This window comes from Erythrolamprus reginae, chromosome 2 (assembly GCF_031021105.1).
Source record: "Erythrolamprus reginae isolate rEryReg1 chromosome 2, rEryReg1.hap1, whole genome shotgun sequence".
In the NCBI taxonomy this organism is placed as follows: Eukaryota; Metazoa; Chordata; class Lepidosauria; order Squamata; family Dipsadidae; genus Erythrolamprus; species Erythrolamprus reginae.
This window is the reverse complement of record NC_091951.1, coordinates 235,518,380-235,541,309: the sequence shown is the minus strand read 5'-3', so window position 1 is coordinate 235,541,309 and position 22,930 is coordinate 235,518,380. Positions and strand designations below refer to the sequence as shown.

The window sequence follows — 22,930 nt, the reverse complement described above, 5'->3', positions numbered from 1 at the left end:
TTTTGACGTAATAAATATGCCAGAAGGGATTTGTAACCATCCTTACACTTAAGAAGGAATACTGTGTGCCACAAGTATATGTATGAGTTAGGCTAGGAATAGTATGCTACTTCCCTATCCCATTTTTTTATAAAAAGGATCTGATTGATCAAAGCCATGATGGGAGACTGGGAAAGGAGTTTGTGATTCAGCTCTGAGCTGAGGCAGATTCTTGGATGAGAAGGGAAACATCTTCAAGGAAAAACAAAGAGAGTCCAGTTGCTTTTTGAAAAAGCACCTTTGCAACAGCCATGATCTATAGACGACTGAGAATCTCCATAGACACTTGTCCTTGATTCAACAACCAACAGTAATATATGACATCTTTAGCTATTTGAGCATGCCATAAACATGGGTAGCCTCTGCTCAATGTAAGGTCTAGGCAATGATCAGAGACTGTTTTTGGTACATCTGTTCTTATTCAGATTCTGTATTATAACTTCAATTTTTCTCAGATGTACATTCCCATACACATTTGTAAAAAACATTATGGCTGTTTGTGGGATTTAGTGGTAGAGGCATAGCTGGATAAACTAATAAGACCAATTAATGATTCTGAAAAGTGGATCAGTAAGTTTTCTAGGCTACTAGTTTTGCTTTGTATTGGATCCCTATTTTATCTATCAGTATGGAATTAATCATAAAAATAGGTCATGGCAGCCAGAGGCAATACAGAGTTGAATCAATAAAATAAGCATAGCGTATATTCATACTTTTTTTTTGTTTCTAAATTTCTAGATTAAAGAGTTTCTCATCTGGGCAAATAAGAAAATACTAATTTGAGTGTTATTTGATGAGTATAAAGTTATATTTGGAATGAACAGAATACATTTTGGACACAGATTCCCTGAAGTTAGTCTTATCTTATTATAATGGACAAATATTACAAGCCCAACTAATTCAACAGGCTAATAAAATGAGCTTTCAAACATTAGGAATAAAGGAGTTAGGTTTACAACAAGACTAGAACTTCAATGCATATCAGTCTTGAGCCAACAATATACAGTATTTCTTCAGTTAAAAACAAGTACTGTAAGTTATTTTTTAACTGAAAGAATACAGTATATTGTTGGCTCAAGCTTTTTCAACTTTGCTTGAAAATCTAACATGGTTACAAAAATATTTATCATAACTCTGAGATATCAGCCTCAGGAAAGCTGTCACATCATTATAATTTAAGACTTTATAAAAAGCAATAGCAAAATAAATAAAATAAATACAAAAACATATATTAATTTATTGTAACTGTTTAATACCTTTCATTTTTTGGTTGTTTGCATGACCTTTTTTAGTCAAAGGATAAAAAAGCTGAAATTCACAAATGTATGAAAACATTGTTAAATCCAAGAAGAAATAGAACTATTATAAAGCTCATTAAAAAAAAGATTCCTAATCCAGTGCAAAAACTTAAGACTTTAGGAATCAACCATGCTTGCTAGTACTTTACAGAAAAAGAGAATGTAAACACAGCTTATTAGTCTTTTCCAATGTCTGAATAAAAAGGTCTTATTATAATAGCTTTTTAGTTAGCTACATAAAAATAAAAGATACAAGGTTCTTCTAATCATATCTTTAGTTATGATCAAAAGTATCTGATCTAACTTTTTCTTTTAAAAGAAACTCATTCCAATTGAGATGTACTTGAAATCATTTCAGAAGTGTTGTACAATCAAAGGTAAAATTTGATTCTTTTCACTGCATCTAAAGCTGGTACATTTTCGTAATTCAGTAATTAGTCAAGCTTGACCTCAGTGTTTGCACAAATTAGGATATCAACAAGTTTTATTGGGAGGAAATAGAATTTTTCTCTCTTGGTATTCTTCCCATGATATAGAATTCTGGGTTGGGATGCAAATCTATGACGTGAGCTAAGCGATTTGACATGGCAAAAAAGGCTGAAATGGAGCCTATGTCCCAAGCATCTTCTCGGTCAAATCCGTGTGCCTCCAGCTTCTGAAAGTGCTCTTCTGTTATGTTATCTGCTCTGCAGACAGCAAGGGCAAAGTCAAGCATGGCCATTTCCCTATCACTTAGATCAGCCAGTTTCCAATTCACAGCCACCTAAACAAAAACAAAGCCACAAGAAATTACAAAATTTCCATTTGGGTTCTTTTAGGGTTAAATGTGAGATCTTTTCACCTACACGGCTCAGCTTATGTCAAAGAAATCAATATCTTCAGAACAAAGATTGAGGAATATGAATGTGAACTATAACACAATGTAGGATATTCATAACAGTGTAACCAGATGAAAGGTATTTTTTTGCACATGTTTATTTCCTTTATTAATCAATTTGTATGGCTGCTCATTTCAACAACTGATTTTGGGTTGCAAACAATATTAGTTAAATTGAAAACAATTATAAATCATATGAGGGTATCCTGGCATGTGCATTTTTCACTCTTTGGTAGTGCGACATGTAGCATCTGCCAATATAACCTTTTTGATAATAATAACCAAGGCAGGTTGGAGAGCTGAGTTATCTTCTGCTGTCTTTAGAAATGGATGAAATTACTTTACTTTCAATCTCATTTAGGACTAATCTGTAATTAGTACTGGACCTTCTTTAAAAATCTTTCAAGATTTTCTTTCAGTTGCAATTTATTACAGGATAAATGCTACTTAAACTTCTTGCATCCATATTCCCCAAATGGAATTCAATGAAGTACAAAACTGCTAAGAATAGCACAATCGTGAGTCACACACTTTGGAAAATTGGCTTGTGAATTTAGTGCACCAGCGTGCCTACCATGCCTGTCCTAATGTACCTTTTATTTTTATTCTATTCATTTAGTGTATTCAAATCATGTTTATACTCATATGTACTATCTAATATGTGTTTGACAAAATATAAATAAATAAATAAAAGTTACTTTCATTCATTCCTTCCAGTTTTCCCAACTTTCCCCACATAGATTCCAAGCTGCTGCATGTACTTGATCATGCTTATGTACTATTTAAAGCAGAATAGAAATCAAGCCCACACAGAAAGGAAAATAAACTTGGGTCTGACCTGATCTGCTAAAGCTGGTTTCTTGGAGTAGATTCGATGTAAGGCACCATGTGCAATTACACAGTAGGGACACTTGTTGACAATACTGGTAGCCACAATAATGAGTTCTTTGTCAGCCTTGCTTAGGTTTCCTATGGGAGAAAGATGAATCTTATTTCTATAGCTGCTTCAGGACTTATTCCCCAAATTAAGTATTCCCCAAATTAATAGGAATGATCCTGCATTTGTTTTACTGCCATAGCTTGACAATTTCAATCCATGCTTGATACGTTATCATGTCACTGCAGGCAAGCAACGTCAAATAGAAGTTGCAAATTTTATATTTCATACTGTTATTTTCTGCTAAGAAGGCCCTGGCAAATAGCCCCTGAAATGAGAGTAATGGCTTTTTATTATTCAACTTGAAAAATACTATCCAAATTTATACTGAATCCTAACAACTACCAAACACTCATAAAAATCTTGTAGCACAGTGCATAATCTGCACAACCAATGCATACAACAAATAATTGTGGATCTCAATTAATCAGGATTAAAACTACAATTTCTCCAATGCACCAACAACTGAATCACTACTGCTGTAATCTGCACGAATATGTTCACATTTAAAGGCTAAAATAAATACAGGTAGTTAACTTACAATAGTTTGTTTAGTGACCACTCAAAGTGATTTATGGTCATATTTCACACTTACAACCTTACAGCCTCTCCACGCTCATGTGATCAAAATTCAGATTTTTGGCAACTGGTGCATACTTATGACCATGTGTGCTAAGGTCATGTGATCACCTTTATGTTAATGTTATTTGTGGGTGTGATTGAGTAAATTGACTGGGTTTTTTTAAATTAATGGGCTTTTAGTTTATATTTTTAACTATTAGATTTGTATACGTATGTTGCATTGTATGTTGTGAGCCACCCCAGGTCCCCAGAGAGGGGCGGCATACAAGTCTAATAAATAATAATTATAATAATAAGTTGAGGACTACCTGTAAACCATTCTTTGCTATATATTGTGAAATTCTATGAAACCACCTTTTATTTTCATTGAAGGCTCATCATCATGAGCATCAATCTTGTTTCAAGAATTACTGGAAAACCATGTTTGATTGCAAATTAGGGATTCTTCAGTGATATGAAAGCTAATGGATATTGTAATTGGCTGATTCCTGTTCTATAATCAGAGAAAGCTTGAGCCAATTCATAAATTGGAGCTATATTAGAATATTAAATGCCACTAGGTGACTTAAGAGACTCTTACCAGGAAAAAAAATTAGTGCCAAATGGGTATTCTTACCTGCCTCTTTGTTCATGATGGCATTGTAATAGGCAAAGAATGCCCTAAATTCTGCTGGCCGATGAGCCATAGCCTTAAACACGTTGGGCAAAAACCCAGTCTGAGGATTGAGAAAAAAAATAGTCATCATTTATGCAAGAGGCTATCCAACATCTGTATTATTTCAATTCACAGATACTGCAGTTACAAATCAGAATTAGATTAGATTTAGATTAGATTTATTGGATTTATATGCCGCCACTCTCCGCAGAATTAGTTTGGATCATGTTCAGTACTCATCAACTTATGACAACTGGGATCTGAATTTCTGTTGCTAAGCAATATGGCTATTAAGTGAACCGTGGACTTATTTTACAACCCGTTTTTGCCAGTTATTAAGCAAATCACTGCTGTTACATGAATCATATGGTCATTAAATAAATCAAGCTCCCCCCGCCCCCGATTTTGTATGTTGGAAGCTGATTGGGAAGGTTGCAAACAGTAATCACACAACCTTTGCTGTAACCAACGTAAGTACATGGTTGTTGCCTAGCGCCTGAATTTTGATCATGTGACTGAGGGAAGGCTGCAGCTGTTATAAGCATGAGGACAGGTCGTAACTAATTTTTTTCAGTGCCATTGTAATTTTGAATGGTTGCTAAATGAATGGTTTATTCAAGGATTACCTGTGGTGAAGTATTAAAGAGGGATGTTAATGGAGAATATGGCCTCCATGGAAAAACATACATTTTCCTAGAAGAAAAACCCTAATTTTCAAGTCTTGTCCTTTCCAACTGAAAAGTCGCTATCAGGGAAGAATCTAGAGCACCATATTAACTATATATTTATTACATGGAGTAATACAATTATCTGCTATCGGGTATTTTTAAAAAAATCTATCAAATATTATTTCTTCCAAACAATAGCCCAGAAATCCAATCAGCCTGGTGGCTTTTATAGTTCTAGAAAATGAGAAGAACAGGAGATACACAGTTCTTGAAAAAGAATGATTGATGGCTTTGCCAATCCAAGATACGTCATTTAATTTATTTAGAGTACCAAATCCAGACAATGTGTGATCAGAATTTTTATATTTTCATGTCCTACTAAAAACACCCTTCTGATGCTTCTTTCACTGATATAAGGCCTCTTGCTGTTAGCCGCCTCGAGTCTCCGGAGAGGGGCGGCATACAAATCCAATAAATAAATAAATAAATAAATAAATAATAATGGACAAAATATCCATCAAAAGATATCAAAGCCAAAGGGAAAAAATAGTAAGCAATATAGGAAATATAGTCCCACAATAAGGAAACTAGCATAAGCAGACCTTGTTCCAGTAAGGTCTTTTTACCTTCACTTCTATTTCCTCCATGAGCTCCACTATATCATATGGCAAATCTGTCTTCTTCGGTAATGGATAGCGTCCAATTTCCTTAGTAATATTTTCTCCTTCTGAACTCTGTGGATGATTCAGTGCTACACTTTGGGATCTTCCCCATAGGTTTCCTGATACACTGAGAGGACACAACTAAATACAGAATGAAAGATAATGTTTCATTAACATAGGATATTAAATGATTATTGTATTTTTGATTGTCTAAAACTGCTACAGTCCATAAGAGCACCAGTATCACTGCAGGTACAAGATCTAAATAGGCATTTCAAACTAGTGCAGTGAGATTGCCACACACACACACACACACACACATACTATTTTGGAGAGACGCTCTCACCAGTGGTAACCCTGAGTTTACCGTCAAATATAATTATAGCTTTTTATATGCATGCTATACAAAATAGGGTAGCGTATGATATTGAAAAGTCTATATAGTAGCTAAAGACATTGAGAATCATAGAAGTCCTTGTGTAAATTTGTGTTTGGATCACTATTTTAGATTCAAACCTTATATTCAGCTATTTGGGGCTCAACCCTCACTAGCCTTTCATGAATGTATGTCTGATATCGTTAGCAGTAGATCCCACTTTTGAGATACTTTCCTTACCTTCTGCTATAACAGTTCAGGCTTAGATTCTCTTCTGTGTAGAACACATTGTTTTATCTCTTTATTAAATTTATATCCACCCATCTCACTGTTGGAGCAACTCTGGTTAGGAGTATGTGAGGAGAGAGCAAGCAGAAGGGCTACAAAACAGAAAAATGGCCAAATATTTCCCAGTTGTGAAACTCTTACAAAACAGAAGTGAAGGAACTGCTGGACTCTGGATATTTTTAAGAGAAGTTCAAATTCTGAATGGGGAAATATGTTTTCTGACATAAAGGCCAGATGAAATGAGGCAACAGTGATACTTTTTGAAAGCAGTGAATTCTCAAGAGAGTGTCACTTTCTCACAAGGGATTCATGATGTCTTCTAAAGCTGTGCAAAAACAACAGCAATTAATAGGTTTATACCATTTTACTGATGGTTGGGATGATACAATGAAGACATTAAGTAAATGGGGAAATATCTTACCTTGGATAGTAAAATGCTCTCTCCCTCTGTGTAGAAAGAGGGAGAGAGAAAGGGAGGAAAGGAAGAAGAGCAAGGAAAGCAGCTATATGCAATGAATTGTTGGATCTCTTCTTTTCCTCATCAACATTTCTGTCAGAGACCAGTTTATTTATTTATTTATTTATTTAGATTTGTATGCCGCCCCTCTCCGCAGACTCGTTGCTTTTGATTCTCTCTGCTTTGGTGAATTAATGGTCTCCATACGCAGGTAATTTTACACTTTTTTTTTCTTTTTTCTTTTTGGCGAGTTATTTGGTCAAGCTGAACTTTGGGACTTTTTTCTTGCTGATTATTATTATTATTATTATTATTATTATTATCATCATCATCATCATCATCATCGAATAATACATACACAACAGAAATAGACATACAACAAACATTTGGGGTATTTACAACCCCATTTCTGTCAGAAGTTATTATCAGATATATGTACATTATACATTACTTTGTTAATGTTATGTTTGCTCATTCTTTATTTATACTCTAAATAAAATTGCTTCTATTATTGACTGACTAAACAATATCCCTATGTAATTTTACTTCATTTGTCATTTCTTTCTTTTAGCCAATTTATTCCATATTTTGTAATCCTCTTTCCCTTTCAATTTCCTTATAAGCATATCCATCTCTGCATAATCCATTTTTAAAAAAAATTATCATTCCCTCTTTCGGGTATCCCTTCATTTTTCCATTGTACACTTTCTAAAGGACACAAAGGAGGAAAAAATGGGAAAGGATTCCAATAAGGATCCCATTGGGAAAGGATTCCAATAAGGATCCTACTAAGAAAGGATTCCAATAAGGATCCTATTGGGAAAGCATTCCAATCAGGGAAATTTTGCTTTTCTCCAAACAGGAGAGAGAACCCTGCAACAGGCCATTTCCCAATAAAGAGCTACAGAGTTCATTTGAATTAATCACTGGGCACCCAGTTACAGAAGATCTGTTAGCTGCAAATTTCCCTTTAGCCTCCTTACGGTACTGCACCAATATAAAATAAATATAAAAGCTGAACCCCCATCAGCCCCCACGGCTGCCCTGGCCGAAAGCGCCCCCTGTTGAATTAGGTCCGCCAAGCTCCGCTCCAGGAAACTATCCACAGCCGTTTCTAAGGAAAGAGCGGAAATATGAAGGGGCTGCGGGGAAAACGGGGAGCGCCACTCACCGAAACGGAGCTGCCAACGCGGCGATGGAGCCGGAGGAAGCCGGAAAGAAGAAAACGCCTGATCATGATGCCCCTCGCGGGAAAAAAAAAACAGGACCGAGCAAACCGAAACACAGCAGCCTTCGGTGGGTCTTGGAGGCGACAAGAAGCGCGCATGCCCGACGCTTGTCTCCCCAAACCCGCCTCCTTTATGATATCATTGCGAGCAACGCCTCTCAAAAAGCCCAGCTGTCCTGTGGTGTGTTGTAGGGTCCAAGCTGGGGTTCCTTTTAAAGCATGTGGTGGGGTGTGGAGGAAAAAAAATAAAAAATGTATACCCCCAAAAAAAATAATTTAAAAAAAGCATGGCGTGGGGAGAAATGAATTCGGAGTGGATCCTGGGAGGTAGTAGTGAGGCCGAAAAGTTGCCACTGAGAAACTGTACGAGGCAGGCGGGGATGGAGGAGGAATTAATATTTGTATTACTAGAAGAGCCCTCCTGCTTTACTAGAAGAGCCCTCCACTCCTCCACTCCTAACAGAATACCACCCTACACCAGTGTTTCCCAATCTTGACCATTTGAAGATATTTGGACTTCAACTCCCAGAATTCCCCAGCCTGGGGAATTCTGGGAGTTGAAGTCCAGATATCTTCAAGTAGCCAAGGTTGGGAAACACTGTCCTACATTACTAGACTTACAATCATAGGTTTAGAAAACTTAGAACTACATCACCTTAAACATGACCTAAGCATAGCCCATAAAATCATCTGCTACAACGTTCTTCCTGTCAACAACTACTTCAGCTTCAACAACAACAACACACAACCACACAACAGATACAAACTTAAAGTAAACAGCTCCAAACTCAACTGCAGGAAATACTTTAGTAATCGAGTAGTTGATGCATGGAACTCACTACCAGACTCTGTATCTAGTATCATCACCTAACCCCCAAAACTTTAGCCTTAGACTATTCACTGTTGACCTCTCCCGATTCCTAAGAGGTCAGTGAGGGGCGTGTATAAGTGCACCAGAGTACCCCTGTCCTAAATGTTTCCCTTTTACTAGATAAGAAGAGGCAACACAACTTGAGATTTGGAGGTGGGAGAGGTCGTGGTCCAAGGCTGCCTTTTCATTGGGTCGCCATAAAGAACAAATAAACCTGACTGGAAATTCCCTTTTACCATTTTTCAAGATTAGGGTTTTACTGTATTGGTATTATATACATGTTTTGGAAATCCATGTAGTTCTTGCTTGGTGTATTTTCTGTTGAGCCTAATCATTCTTCTTCTGATGTTTCTGTAATGCTGTTCTGGGCTGCTTAGGGACTAAGGCGTTGCTTGTAAAGAGTAAATAAAGGGCGAAATCATAGGCACTTTTTCAAAAGGCAACTGTTTTTTTCCCCTTGAAAACATTTAGCTTCTCATCCAAGGAGCTTCTTCAGTTCTGAATTCAATCAGAACTAATAACAATAATAAGAACAACAGAGTTGAAAGGGATCTTGGAGGTCTTCTAGTTTAACCCTCTGCTTGGGCAGGAGACCCTACACTACTTCAGACAAAATATCATCAATTAAATTTTAAATAACACATTTTAATGTTTATTACAAAAGTGGGTAGCCAATAACAAAAGTCAAAACCTTAAATGCATTTGATTCACATGCAAATAAACATGGAAACTGTTACAAAATTCCCTTTTAATCCAATGAAAATACATTATTACTGTTTGTTTTTAACAGTTAGATTTGTATACTGTATTGTTGCTGGAAGCTGCTCCGAGTCTTTGGAGAGGGGTAGCATACAAATCTAATAAATAATAATAATTATTATTATTATTATTTGAATTGTATCTAACACTTAACCAGAACAACAATTTAAGATTATACATACAGTATTTATATCAAGTAGGTACTGAAGAAGCTCCTTGGACGAGAAGCAAAACTTCTTCCTCAAATGGGAAAAAAAGCCCAAAAACCCAGTTGCCTTTTGAAAAAGCATCTTTGAGACAACCATGATCTGGATGACTGAAATCTTCATAAGACATAAAGAATGAATTGTTGGAATAAGCGTGTAAGGACAATACAGTATATCCTCACTAAGATAATTATTTTTCTTTAGTATTCATTGTTTTATTTTACTATAAATTTACCAAGATAGGGAGATGGAATGTGATTAAAGAACTATGAAATAAGGGGGGCAATGGAAGAGTTGATTAATTTCACATTGCATTTGAGTATCAGCTATATACAAGCCACAATTAAGCTACAATAACTTGTTACTGTCATTTTTTTTACTGTGGGTACACTGGCTCACATTAAAAATGAAATTATGTTGCCGCAAAAGTGTATATCTAGCCAAACACATACATAATGCATACATACATGCTACAGTATATACATATATACCTGCATCATACATATACATTAATCACTGTCCATTTTGATTATATAATCACTGTGTATTTTAATTACCCATGAATCTGTTAAATTGCTTGGGGCTACTTCACTAGTTTTATCCTAAAGGGTTTGTCATCTACACAAGGAACAAGAGTACAAGATTTATGGACAAATGCAATATTACACCTGGTTTTAACTGAGGTCTCCCATAGTTTTCCTCACTTGCTTCCTGCATAATAAACAAACACAATAATTCCATCTAGCTCACCTACCTGGTAACTAAACATTCATACAAGTTAAAATTAAGGTAGTGTGGGTATATATAATGAGTTATCAAGCTTCATCCAGGTTTCTACTTAAATCGGCGTTTTTTTGAAGTCTTATCCTGTTCAGCAATAGAGTTCAATTATATACAGAGTTTAAGTTCCAGACTTTTTTCTCCTGCTTATCCAAATTAAAGGTCTTAGCTGGTTTCTTGATATCCTTTGTATGTTTATATAGGGGTTTTCTGCTGAAGCCTTGAAACTCTTGGTTTCTGCATGTGTATATGAACAGGGAAGATGTTTAAATTTGACTAGAAATAAAATGCTTTTCTATCCCCAGACATTTAAAATGTTCATGAATTTCATTCAATATACATGAGATGAGAAAAATTTTCTTTCATTCATAAAAATGTATACAGTTGCAGATTTTAAGAGGACTCAATGTAATCAAGGAGAGAAGCAACCTGGGATTAAGGTGGTGAATTCTAGTCCCATTTTATACATGAAAACCATCTTTGGGCTAGCTACCCTCTCTCAACACAAGCCACTTCATAGACATAGGATGTTCATATCCAGTTTAAAAGTGCACACTTACAAATCTAAACAGACTATGGAATATTTCAATTCAGTTTTTTTAATGAACTTACTAGAGATAAAATTATTCCGGAAGCTTGCAAGCTGAAGGAAAAAGTGGGAAGGAGATAAAGTTTGGTTTTATTGAAACAGACCAATTATCTTACAGAAAAGGATAACATCTAAGCAGGGGTGATATGACCCCGGTTCAGGGATATTGGTAGTGGCAGCCACCCATGGTTCAAAGAACTGATAGCAGCAGCAGTGCAAGGCTCCACTCACTTGCCCAGACATCACTATTTTATTTTTTTCACCTTCTGCACATGTGCAGAGGGTGAAAAAGTATGTGCAACGATGTCGCACATGCTTCCTAACCGATAGGGAAGGTAAGTAGACTTCACCACTGCATCTAGTATGAGTGAATGATTATGATTGGATTTTAGGTAAATGATTTTAATTGTTTGGGGGTTTGAGATTAGATTTTATATTGGGTTTCTTATACTTTGTATTTTTGTATTGGTTTTATTTGTCAGACGCCCTGAGTCCGCTGGATAAAGGTAGCCTAGAAATCCAATCAATCAATCAATAAATCAATCTAAGCTTTTTCAGAAGGATGGGTTAAATTTATAATATTGGAATCAAATGGAAGAGGAACAATTTATACTACAGTAATTAGGATAGGAATAAAAACAAACTTGAAAAAGGCTCCCTCTGGTGCAAATTCAAGGAACAAACTTGGAGATTTTGTCAATCTGGAAATGACGATCACAAATGAAAACATTGCATATTAAAAATGTTATTGATGAGTACTTTTTAGAATGAGTAAGTAAAAGATCTAGAAGAGTATTAAAATATCTATATTAGGCTTAAGTTATATGTACATGAGATTTAATTCTTTAGGAGGAGGGAAGTTAACATGGAAAACAAATTAGGATATAATTTATTAGCATTTATTTATTCATTGTGTGAGGAACAATGTGATAGAGGAATATAATTAAAAAGAAAAAAAATCTAAGAAAAATCTAGAAATGAAAGATTCATAAGCAAACTATAAAAATGGTTCCCCAAAGGTGTATAAACACCCCACAACTGAAAAAAACATGTGACTTATAACAAAATACCACTTGTAAACTGAAAGCAAAAGTATGATTTTGAACTTTATTAGAAAATAAAATTTAAAAACATAAGTGATTTATGAAATCAATATATTTATGTCCAGTTACTTACAATACAATAGCACTTACTATTCAAAATTTTTGAAGAACTATATAGATAGCCCTTGACTTAAAATCACAATTGAATCCAAAAATTTCATTGGTAAGCAAACCTGTTTTTAATTGGTTCGTGCCTCATTTTATTACCTTTTTGCCATGGTTAAGTGAATAATTTAGTTGTGAAGCGAATCTGGCTCCCCCCTTCCCCCCTCCCATTACCAGAAGCTTCCTAGGAAGCCTGCAAATGACAAATCCCAGCACCCCAGGACACTGCAACCACCCTAAATACATGTTAGTTGCCAAGCACCTGAAGCCTGATCCCATGAGTGTGAAGATGCTGCAATGTTCATAAGTATGAGAATTGGTAATTTTATTCAGTACCATTGTAACTTTGAACGGCCATTAAACAAATGGTTGTAAGTTGATGTATGTTTGAAGGTGGTGGTTCATTCTCTGAGCTCGTGGATTGATTTCTGAATATTTCCTTAGCAGACTAGGTAACATTTTCAGCAGAATTTATTTTAGAGGAAGTCAATATCAGTGTTCTTCTGTTTATAAGGGCTTTGTGGTGCTTCTGTTTATAAGGGCTTTGTGTGGCCAGTAGGTCTTGTGATGGCAGTTCATGTCAGGTAAATGATTTTATACATCATATATATATCGGCAACCCCTGATTTAGGGGAAATTGATGTCAGTATTCTGTTAATAAGGGCTTTGTGTGGTCAGTAGGTATTGTGATGGTGTGGATCACATCAGGTGAGTGATTTTATTTATATATGTGTATATACACACACATCCATACACACATACACAGAATAGCAGACTTCACCATTTTGAAAATGGGAAATCTGGCTTAAATGGTTTTATGAAGGATTAGTATAAATCTCAAATATATTTTAATTGCAGATATTTATGCATATGCAATTTATAACATCAAGGTAAAAATATTCCTGATTCGTGACAAAAATCTAAAATTACCTATTTTAAAGCCAGGGAAAATTTTATAGTACTCTTTTGTACTAATGTCTACTTTATTCTTAAACCCAGACTGCAGTCAAAATAATTGATTAATCATCTTAAATCTGTTATAGGTAGAATTATGCAGTCTGAACCCAAAACCAACATTTTTTTTATCAAAACAGAAAGGCTCAGACATACAAAAAGGATTGTTTAAGTTAGAATAAAAATAAAACCAGCCCCATTTTTTAGAATTACCGGTAGATTCTCTAAATTGTAGAAAATATTTAAGCATATGAAAGTAAGCAAGACGTACTACATCAACCAATTTGTACAATACAGCACTTTGAAAGTACAGTATTGCATCATGTAATAGAAGGTGGTCCTGTCCATTAGCCAGATTTAGCCATAGCACTGAAGAGCAAATATTCTTATAAATACCAGCAAATTTTATTTGGAAGATTGGACCTTGTCCTCTTCTCTATCCATGTTATAGTATTCCGGGTTGGGACGCATATCTGTGAAGAGAGCTATGCGATTTGCCATGGCAAAAAAGGCTGAAGTGGAACCTATGTCCCAAGCATCATCTCGGTCAAATCCATGTGCCTCCAGCTTTTGAAAGTGCTCTTCTGTTATTGTATCTGCTCTGCTGACAGCAAGGGCAAACTCAAGCATGGCCACTTCCCGATCGCTTAGATCAGCCAGTTTCCAATTCACAGCCACCTATATAAAAGTAAAATACAAACTTTGGCATGGAACATTTTGGATTTTGTTTTGTTCGATAATCTTTGCATCTTTCTTTTAAGCTGCTTTCTTAAAATTATGGAGCATCAGAATTTAGAGCAAGCTTCTTTTTGTCTAACTGATTTTTTCTGCTATTTTTGAACTTATTATATAAAAATACAAGAAATCCACCCACACCAAAACTGTTTTCTGTCTTTAGGGATTTGGGCAAGCAAGGAAACGTATTTCTTTTATTCATTTCTCCTAATTTTACAGATCTTTTCATACAACTAGATGTTAATAAAAGAAAATGTTTGCAAGAGACAAACAAGGCAAACAAAGCAGATCTAAAGGGAACCTGACCTTATCTGCTAAAGTTGGTTTCTTGGAGTGCTTCCGATGTGAGGCACTATGTACAGTTACACAGTACGGAGTGTGGTTTACAGTACTCACAACCAGAGCAATGAGCTCTTTGTCAGCCATACTTAGCTTTCCTGAGGAGGAAGAGAGTTGTGAAAGGTGAGTAATCTCAGGGCAGGTTCACCAAAGCACAAGTTGATACTGTGTATGAATGTTGCCCTCCCTTAATACTATACCAAGTTCATACAAGATGAACTTTAAAAAATGTTAATGTTTTATTATACCAGCAGGAGCAAAAATAAGGTAATTTTAAATAATGATATACATCTTCTGGGATATATTCTTTAAATGCTGAAAGAAACCTTACTTGCCACAAGATATACTGTACAAATACACATTACGGAGTCAAAGCCACCATAGGATTCACTCATTTCCCAGAAATCATAAGTCAATGTAGACAGTCATTATCAACAGACATCTTAAATATAATCGAGCAAGAATAGAACGGCATTCTCAGCATTAGGCATATGACCAAATTTAAGCAAAAGCAGTCATTATTGGAGATTTTTTTAAGAGGAAGAAGGCAACAATAGTCATGCATAGATTGGGTACTTATCTGACATTCTATAACCAAAATGAAATCAGGAAACCAACAAATTGCTGATGCTAAAGGACACAGAGCAATGCCATACATCTGAGTATCATTCTAGACCTGTTCTGATACCCCAAAATTCAATCACATTACTAATTATTGTTCACCCTTTGGTACCCTATTCTATACATACTGGAAATTAAATTATGATATTGAAAAGTGATGATCACATTATAGCTATTCTTCAGGAATCTAAAATAAAATTCCATGTGTTGTTGCTCATGGAGGCGATCCATTTAAGCTAGGGAGGACATGTCTTTTATACAGGAATGAAATGATATATGATCTCTGCTGCAGCCACTTCTACTGCCAGAGATAACTAGTTTCACATTCTAAGTTATAGCCTTTATGGTGAAAAGTGCCATATTCTACTGATACATATTAGGAATTATAATTAAATCTCCTCTTAGCTTCACAATAGTCATCAGCAGTCTTATTAGGTTCTAACATTCACATAAAGAACATGGGGAACTGCATTCAATAGTTCAGAACTAATTCCCTATTAGTTTGTAAACTAATTCCCTATTGTATGTAAAGTTTCCTAGGAAAATATTTTTTTTTGTATTAGATTCCCTACTGCATCATTTTAAGATTATTTTAAAGCTTTCTGATACTACAGTAGTTTAATAGTCTCTGTTGGCTCAAACCTTCTTTAGTTCAATGGTTCTTGAATTACACCTGTGCTCTTAGGAACACAACTGGAATGCAATCTAGTGCAGTTGGTTTAGCAAAATATCTTCAAAGCACCCATGTTTGACTGCTACTCATACCTGTTTTCCTGTGCATGACGATATCGTGATAGGCAAAGAATACTCTAAATTCTTCCGGTCGATTAGCCATCACTTTAAACACATTGGGCAAAAACCCATTCTGAGAATCAAGGAGGGGGAAATAGTCAGACACCTTAAAATCACATTCAAGACTATTCAGGGAAATATTCGGGAGTCCAGAATTATTCTCCCCATTTACTATCAAGACATTCTACCTAGTGGGACTAGTATTTCTTGAACCATAATGTTCTCAGATTTGTTGCTGGTTTCTCTAATAGTGCTCCTGTAACAAACAGCAGGGTGACTTTTCATTTTAAGACAGCTCCCAGGCCGTTGAAGGAAGAGAACCAACAACTTAGCTGGTGCTAAAAACATTCCTTAATTGTAGAAACATAGAAGACTGACGGCAGAAAAAGACTTTGTTTGTTTGTTTGTTTGTTTGTTTATTTATTTATTTATTTATATTTGTATGCCGCCCCTCTCCGCAGACTCGGGGCGGCTCACAGCATAACATAACAGTTTGTAACAAATCCAAATATAATTTAAAACATTTAAGAGAACCCCATTTTGTTAACAAGCATACACTCAAACATCCCATACATAAAATGTGCATGCCCGGGGGAGGTGTTTCAGTTCCCCCATGCCTGACGACAGAGGTGGGTTTTAAGAAGTTTACGGAAGGCAGGGAGAGTAGGAGCAGTTCTAATCTCTGGGGGGAGTTGGTTCCAGAGAGTCGGGCCGCCACAGAGAAGGCTCTTCCCCTGGGGCCCGCCAACCGACATTGTTTAGTTGATGGGACCCGGAGAAGGCCCACTCTGTGGGACCTAATTGGTCGCTGGGATTCGTGCGGTAGAAGGCGGTCTCGGAGATATTCTGGTCCAGTGCCATGAAGGGCTTTAAAGGTCATGACCAACACTTTGAATTGTGACCGGAAATTGATCGGCAGCCAATGCAAGCTGCGGAGTGATGTTGAAACATGGGCATACCTAGGTAGGCCCATGACTGCTCTCGCAGCTGCATTCTGCACGATCTGAAGTTTCCGAACACTTTTCAAAGGTAGCCCCATGTAGAGAGCATTACAGTAGTCAAACCTCGAGGTGATGAGGGCATGAGTGACTGTGAGCAATGAGTCCCGGTCCAGATAGGGCCGCAACTGGTGCACCAGGCGAACCTGGGCAAACGCCCCCCTCGCCACAGCTGAAAGATGGTTCTCTAATGTGAGCTGTGGATTGAGGAGGACGCCCAAGTTGCGGACCCTCTCCGAGGGGGTCAAGGATTCCCCCCCCAGGGTAATGGACGGACAGATGGAATTGTCCTTGGGAGGCAAAACCCACAGCCACTCCGTCTTATCCGGGTTGAGTTTGAGTCTGTTGACACCCATCCAGGCCCCAACAGCCTCCAGACACCGGCACATCACTTCCACTGCTTCATTGACTGGACATGGGGTGGAGATGTAAAGCTGGGTATCATCAGCGTACTGATGATACCTCACCCCATGCCCTTGGATGATCTCACCCAGCGGTTTCATGTAGATATTAAATAGCAGGGGGGAGAGGACCGACCCCTGAGGCACCCCACAAGGGAGAAACCTCGGAGTCGACCTCTGACCCCCCACTAACACCGACTGCGACCGACCGGAGAGGTAGGAGGAGAACCACTGGAGAACAGTGCCTCCCACCCCCAACCCCTCCAGCCGGTGCAGAAGGATACCATGGTCGATGGTATCGAAAGCCACTGAGAGGTCAGGAAGCACCAGGACAGAGGATAAACCCCTGTCCCGGGCCCGCCAGAGATCATCCATCAACGCGACCAAAGCAGTTTCCGTGCTGTAACCGGGCCTGAAACCCGACTGCTGGGGACCTAGATAATCATGGTCCATCTAGTCTGCCCTTATACTATTTCCTGTATTTTATCTTACAATGGATATATGTTTATCCCAGGCATGTTTAAATTCAGTTACTGTGGATTTACCAACCACGTCTGCTGGAAGTTTGTTCCAAGCATCTACTACTCTTTCAGTGAAATAATATTTTCTCACGTTGCTTTTGATCTTTCCCCCAACTTACTTCAGATCGTGTCCCCTTGTTCTTGTGTTCACTTTCCTATTAAAAACACTTCCCTCCTGAACCTTATTTAACCCTTTAACATATTTAAATGTTTCGATCATGTCCCCCCTTTTCCTTCTGTCCTCCAGACTGTACAGATTGAGTTCATTAAGTCTTTCCTGATACGTTTTATGCTTAAGACCTTCCACCATTATTGTAGCCCGTCTTTGGACCCGTTCAATTTTATCAATATCTTTTTGTAGGTGAGGTCTCCAGAACTGAACACAGTATTCCAAATGTGGTCTCACCAGCGCTCTATATAAGGGGATCACAATCTCCCTCTCCCTGCTTGTTCTTGATTCTCAACTTGCATACACAATGATTAAGTGAATAAAAGATCCAAGGGAGAGAAATCAGATGTGGATCCTGCATTCTGGCAGACACTAAATAACTGAGGTTCAAATATAAGGATACTGCTGAGTGATCTCAATTCTCTCTTTGTGAGGCTGCCTGGCAAAAGAAGGGCTTTAGCTTTACAACTGAGGCTTTTTAAGCAGAAAAAACCAAATTCTTAATGGAAGAATGTAAAGGATAGGAGCACAGATAAATGGAAAGCAAATGCCAGCTAAATAATATTCGGCTATGTGGACAAATTAAGCTTTAAGGCAGTTTTTAATAAACTCTAGCAAAATACTTTTTGTTTCAGAATAATATGTCTGGAAAATAACTAAGAAATGAAGCTCAACTCGTGCTCCTTAACCTCATGAATTTTCTGTTGCCAGAAGCTGAAATTTATAGAGGGTTTCTGAAGGTACAAGACTGATGGGGCTACAATATTAATCTGCATGCCATCAAATAAACTAGCACCTGATCCAGCCATCCCTTTTCAACTATGCTGCGAAAGGCACCAACTAGCTTGGAAGAACAGAAAAGGGCTAAACAAAAGTATTTTCTTTCTTATCTTATTTCTTATCCAACCACATCTCCATTGGTATGTCTATTTTAAACCTCAGTGCATAGCTGAATAAGAAACATTTATTAGATAGCATATGTTTGGTTTTACAATAAGGGTTTTTTAGTTGTTTTAGTATTGGACTTATATGATGTTTTTTATTACTGTTGTTAGCCGCCCTGAGTCTACAGAGAGGGGCGGCATACAAATCCAATCAATCAATCAATCAATCAATCAATCAATCAATAAACAAACAAACAAACAAATATCAAATCATCTTTAATTATCATTAGGTTCACATGGAGTTAGAAACCAGCTGCCCACAAAGCAATACCTTAGGAGTTGCACTAACTTCTCTTTAATCTGATAATGATCAAACTCTAGTCAAGTGTATAGGAAGAGCACTTATGTTGGAGAAGGTTGATACTACAAAGCTTCTATGAAATGATTTTTTCCAACTGATTTTTACCGTCACTTCTGCTTCTTCCAGGTATTCTATTATATCGTGTGGTAGGTCTTTCTTATTGGGCATTGGATACCGCTCAGTTGCCCTGGTGTTGTCTCCTTTTGTGTGGTATGCATGATTCAAGGTTGCACTTCGGTGTTTCCCCACAAATCCCTCAGGCCTGATTTGTGGAAGAAGCTATAATAAGAAATATAGAATACAGTATTTCATTTCATAAAGTACATACGGCATATACTTCGTTAATGCTCCCCAAATTTAGTGAAATTAGAACTGCATTACTTATTGTCTGGAACTCTTTAGCAAGCCTGTGTTCTGCTTTGAGCCCACCGGATCAGAATCAAGAAGCCTCCACGAACCAAGGATTTAATTCAAATACTGTTTATACATTGAAAGATACTTTGTACAGACAAAAGTAGACTTTTCAGTTCATGTTGGCAGAGGCCTCACTCATAGTGTTGGGTGAACCCAACAAAGTTCGGGTTCGGCGGGTTTGGACGAACTTGGCGGTGGAGTTCGGGTAAGTTTGCCGAACCCGAACCCCAACACTTCTGGCCCTGCCCTCCCGTCTTCCGCCAAAGCAGCCCGTGGCTGCCTGTCTCCTTTTATTTCTTACGGAAAAGGCTCGGACGCCGCAGCCGCGCCTTTTCCGTAAGAATTTTTTTTTTAAAGGAGACAGGCGGCCGTGGGCTGCCCTGGGCAATGTGCGCGACAGGGGCGGAGAGCCGCACTGCCTCCGAGCTCAAAATTTCCCCGCCTCAAGAATGGCGCTGCAAGCAAAGGGAGGTGGGGAATCCCACAATGGGATTCCGGGGGCGGGGCTTTGACGTCACAGAGACTCCTTCCAACACTGTCAGACTTTTTACTAAGTCTGCACTACTATTCTACTAGTTTTTCTCATCATTTCTATCATCCTTTTCCTCCCTCTTAGGACAGTATGACTGTAACTTGTTGTTTGTATTCTAAGATTTTTTTATTAATATTGATTGTTTCTTCACTGCTTATTTGACCCCTATGACAATCATTGTGTTGTACCACATGATTCTTGACAAATCTATCTTTTTCTTTTATGTACGTTGAGAGCATATGCACCAAGACAAATTCCTTGTGAGTCCAATCACACTTGGCCAATAAAATTCTATTCTATTCTATTCTATTTGGGCACTTGGAGTCCAGTCACATTTTTCAATTATTATTTTTATTGCTTTTAAAATGGTGACACCTGACCACCCCACCCACCAAAGATTAAAAAATACACAGGCAAAGAAAAAATATAGTCTTCTTTTTAACCAGTGGAAAAAAATACCTCAGGGAAAAATTCTTTTTAGCAGTACATAGTGATCTGGTAGTGAGTTATTGCACAAGAGCTATACCTGTTTTTTGGCAATGAAGCTGATATTTGTAATATTAGGCTAACAAACATTGAAGATTCCTTTTAGGTCAAAAGGAAAAGAGAAGTGGTAGACTATGGATCAGAATGAAAGCTGCAGGGAAAATAATTCAGGCACCCAGAAAAATTAGTGTTATCCAAATACTTCCTGTTGAAAGGTTAAATAGGTGGAATCTGAGTTATGCAAACATTTGTCAGACTAATCCTAGAATACAGCTTGCCTGTATGGAACCCACATTGCATATCTGACATCAACACAATTGAGAGAGTCCAGAAATATTTCACAAGAAGAGTCCTTCACTCCTATTCTCACAACAAAATACCTTACTCCACCAGACTTGAAATTCTTGGTTTAGACAACTTACAACTCCGTCGTCTCTGTTCCGACTTAATTATAGTTAATAAAATCTTATACCAAAATGTCCTACCTGTTAACAACTACTTCACCTTCAACCGCAACATCACACGAGCACGAAATCGATTTAAACTAGATGTCAACCGCTCGAAACTTGACTGCAAAAAATACGACTTCAGCAACAGAGTAATCAACGCCTGGCATGCACTACCCGGTTCTATGGTTTCTACTTCTAACCCCAAAACCTTTAACCTTAGACTATCTACAATTGATCTCTCCTCCTTTCTAAGAGGTCTGTAAGGGGCGTGCATAAGTGCACCATTGTGCCTACCGTCCCTGTCCTATTGTCTACTTTTTATCATTACTTATCTAATAATAATAATAATAATAATAATAATAATAATAATAATAATTTATTAGATTTGTATGCCGCCCCTCTCCGAAGACTCGGGGCGGCTCACAACAATAACAAAAACAATATAATAGTAATACAAATCTAATATTAAAAAAGTATATATAAAACCCCAACAATTAAAACCATACAACACATGCATACCAAACATAAAATATAAAAGCCTGGGGGAGGTGTCTCAGTTCCCCCATGCCTGGCAATATAGGTGGGTCTTGAGTAATTTGCGAAAGACAAGGAGGGTGGGGGCCGTTCTAAACTCCAGGGGGAGTTGATTCCAGAGGGCCGGGGCTGCCACAGAGAAGGCTCTTCCCCTGGGGCCCGCCAAACGACATTATTTTGTCGACGGGACCCGGAGAAGGCCAACTCTGTGGGATCTAATCGGCCGCTGGGATTCGTGCGGTAGAAGGCGGTTCCGGAGGTATTCTGGTCCACTGCCATGTAGGGCTTTAAAGATCATTACCAACACTTTGAATTGTGATCAGAAACTGATCAGCAGCCAGTGCAGGCCACGGAGTGTTGTAGAAATGTGAATCTGGGAAGCCCCACGATAGCTCTCGCAGCCGCATTCTGCATTTTATATGTACAAATTACCACCCTATAATTGTTTGACAAACAAACAAAAAAATAAATAACCTTCATTATATATTTTACTATGTGTATACCCACTAAAGCCCTCATTGTGTATTGGCCAAAATCAATCAATCAATCAATCAATCTTAAATGTGGACTAGGTTGAGAAAAAAAAGTGGGGGGAAGAAAGACTTGGGGGGAAAAAGAGAATCCAAGTTGCTAAATAGATTTTTTCTTCTGCCTCCAAAGATTTCCCCGAAGATTGCACCGCACATTTGGAAGGGAGCTTGGGAAGAGAACCGGAGCAACGGGGACATTTGGGGGAAAAGGAAAGCTAACCCGAGACGATCAAGTCCTGCAGAAGTTGGGCTAAATGGAGGGCAGCACTCACCGAAACGGATCCTCGAGGCCAGAGCTGCCGGAGGCTGCTGAGAAGCGGTTTCATTACGGCGTTTTCCTAAAGAAAGAGCAACAACCGAAGTTTGGGACTTTCAGGGTTCTGCAGTAGTCTCGGATCGGAAGAAACCGCATCTACCAATCCGCCCCCTTTTCTAACTTTAGAGAAAAAAAATCACCAGGAGCAAATCAATTGCACCAGAAAGGGGGAAGTTGCAGGCTTGTAACCAATGGCAGGAAAAGACCAGAGGGAGAGTTATGCAACCGATAAGAAATCGGAGCAAGTCTCTCACTTTTCCAGTTTGCTTGGTAATGGGATCCTTCGCTTGTAAGCGATAGTAGGGGTTGCACAATGCGGCTTTCAGATCAATAGCCACGCTGTTGTTTTCCCATCTAGAACTCATTTTAAGTTGTTTCCCGAAAGCGGTTTATGAGTGTTTCTAGGTGCAACGC

General features: G+C 37.8%; 1 protein-coding gene across 1 annotated transcript; it reads right to left on the bottom strand.

Annotated features, from left to right (window-relative positions):
* Positions 1 to 1,270: 1,270 nt before the first annotated feature.
* Positions 1,271 to 22,626, bottom strand: LOC139162178 (uncharacterized). The gene is made up of 8 exons (XM_070742255.1): positions 22,473 to 22,626; positions 19,361 to 19,534; positions 15,895 to 15,994; positions 14,476 to 14,606; positions 5,683 to 5,859; positions 4,350 to 4,449; positions 3,053 to 3,183; positions 1,271 to 2,100 (listed from the first exon to the last, which is right to left on the bottom strand). Exons 1-8 carry the CDS (start codon positions 22,524 to 22,526, stop codon positions 1,822 to 1,824), a joined length of 1,146 nt encoding a protein of 381 aa, XP_070598356.1. The 5' UTR covers positions 22,527 to 22,626; the 3' UTR covers positions 1,271 to 1,821.
* Positions 22,627 to 22,930: the final 304 nt, after the last annotated feature.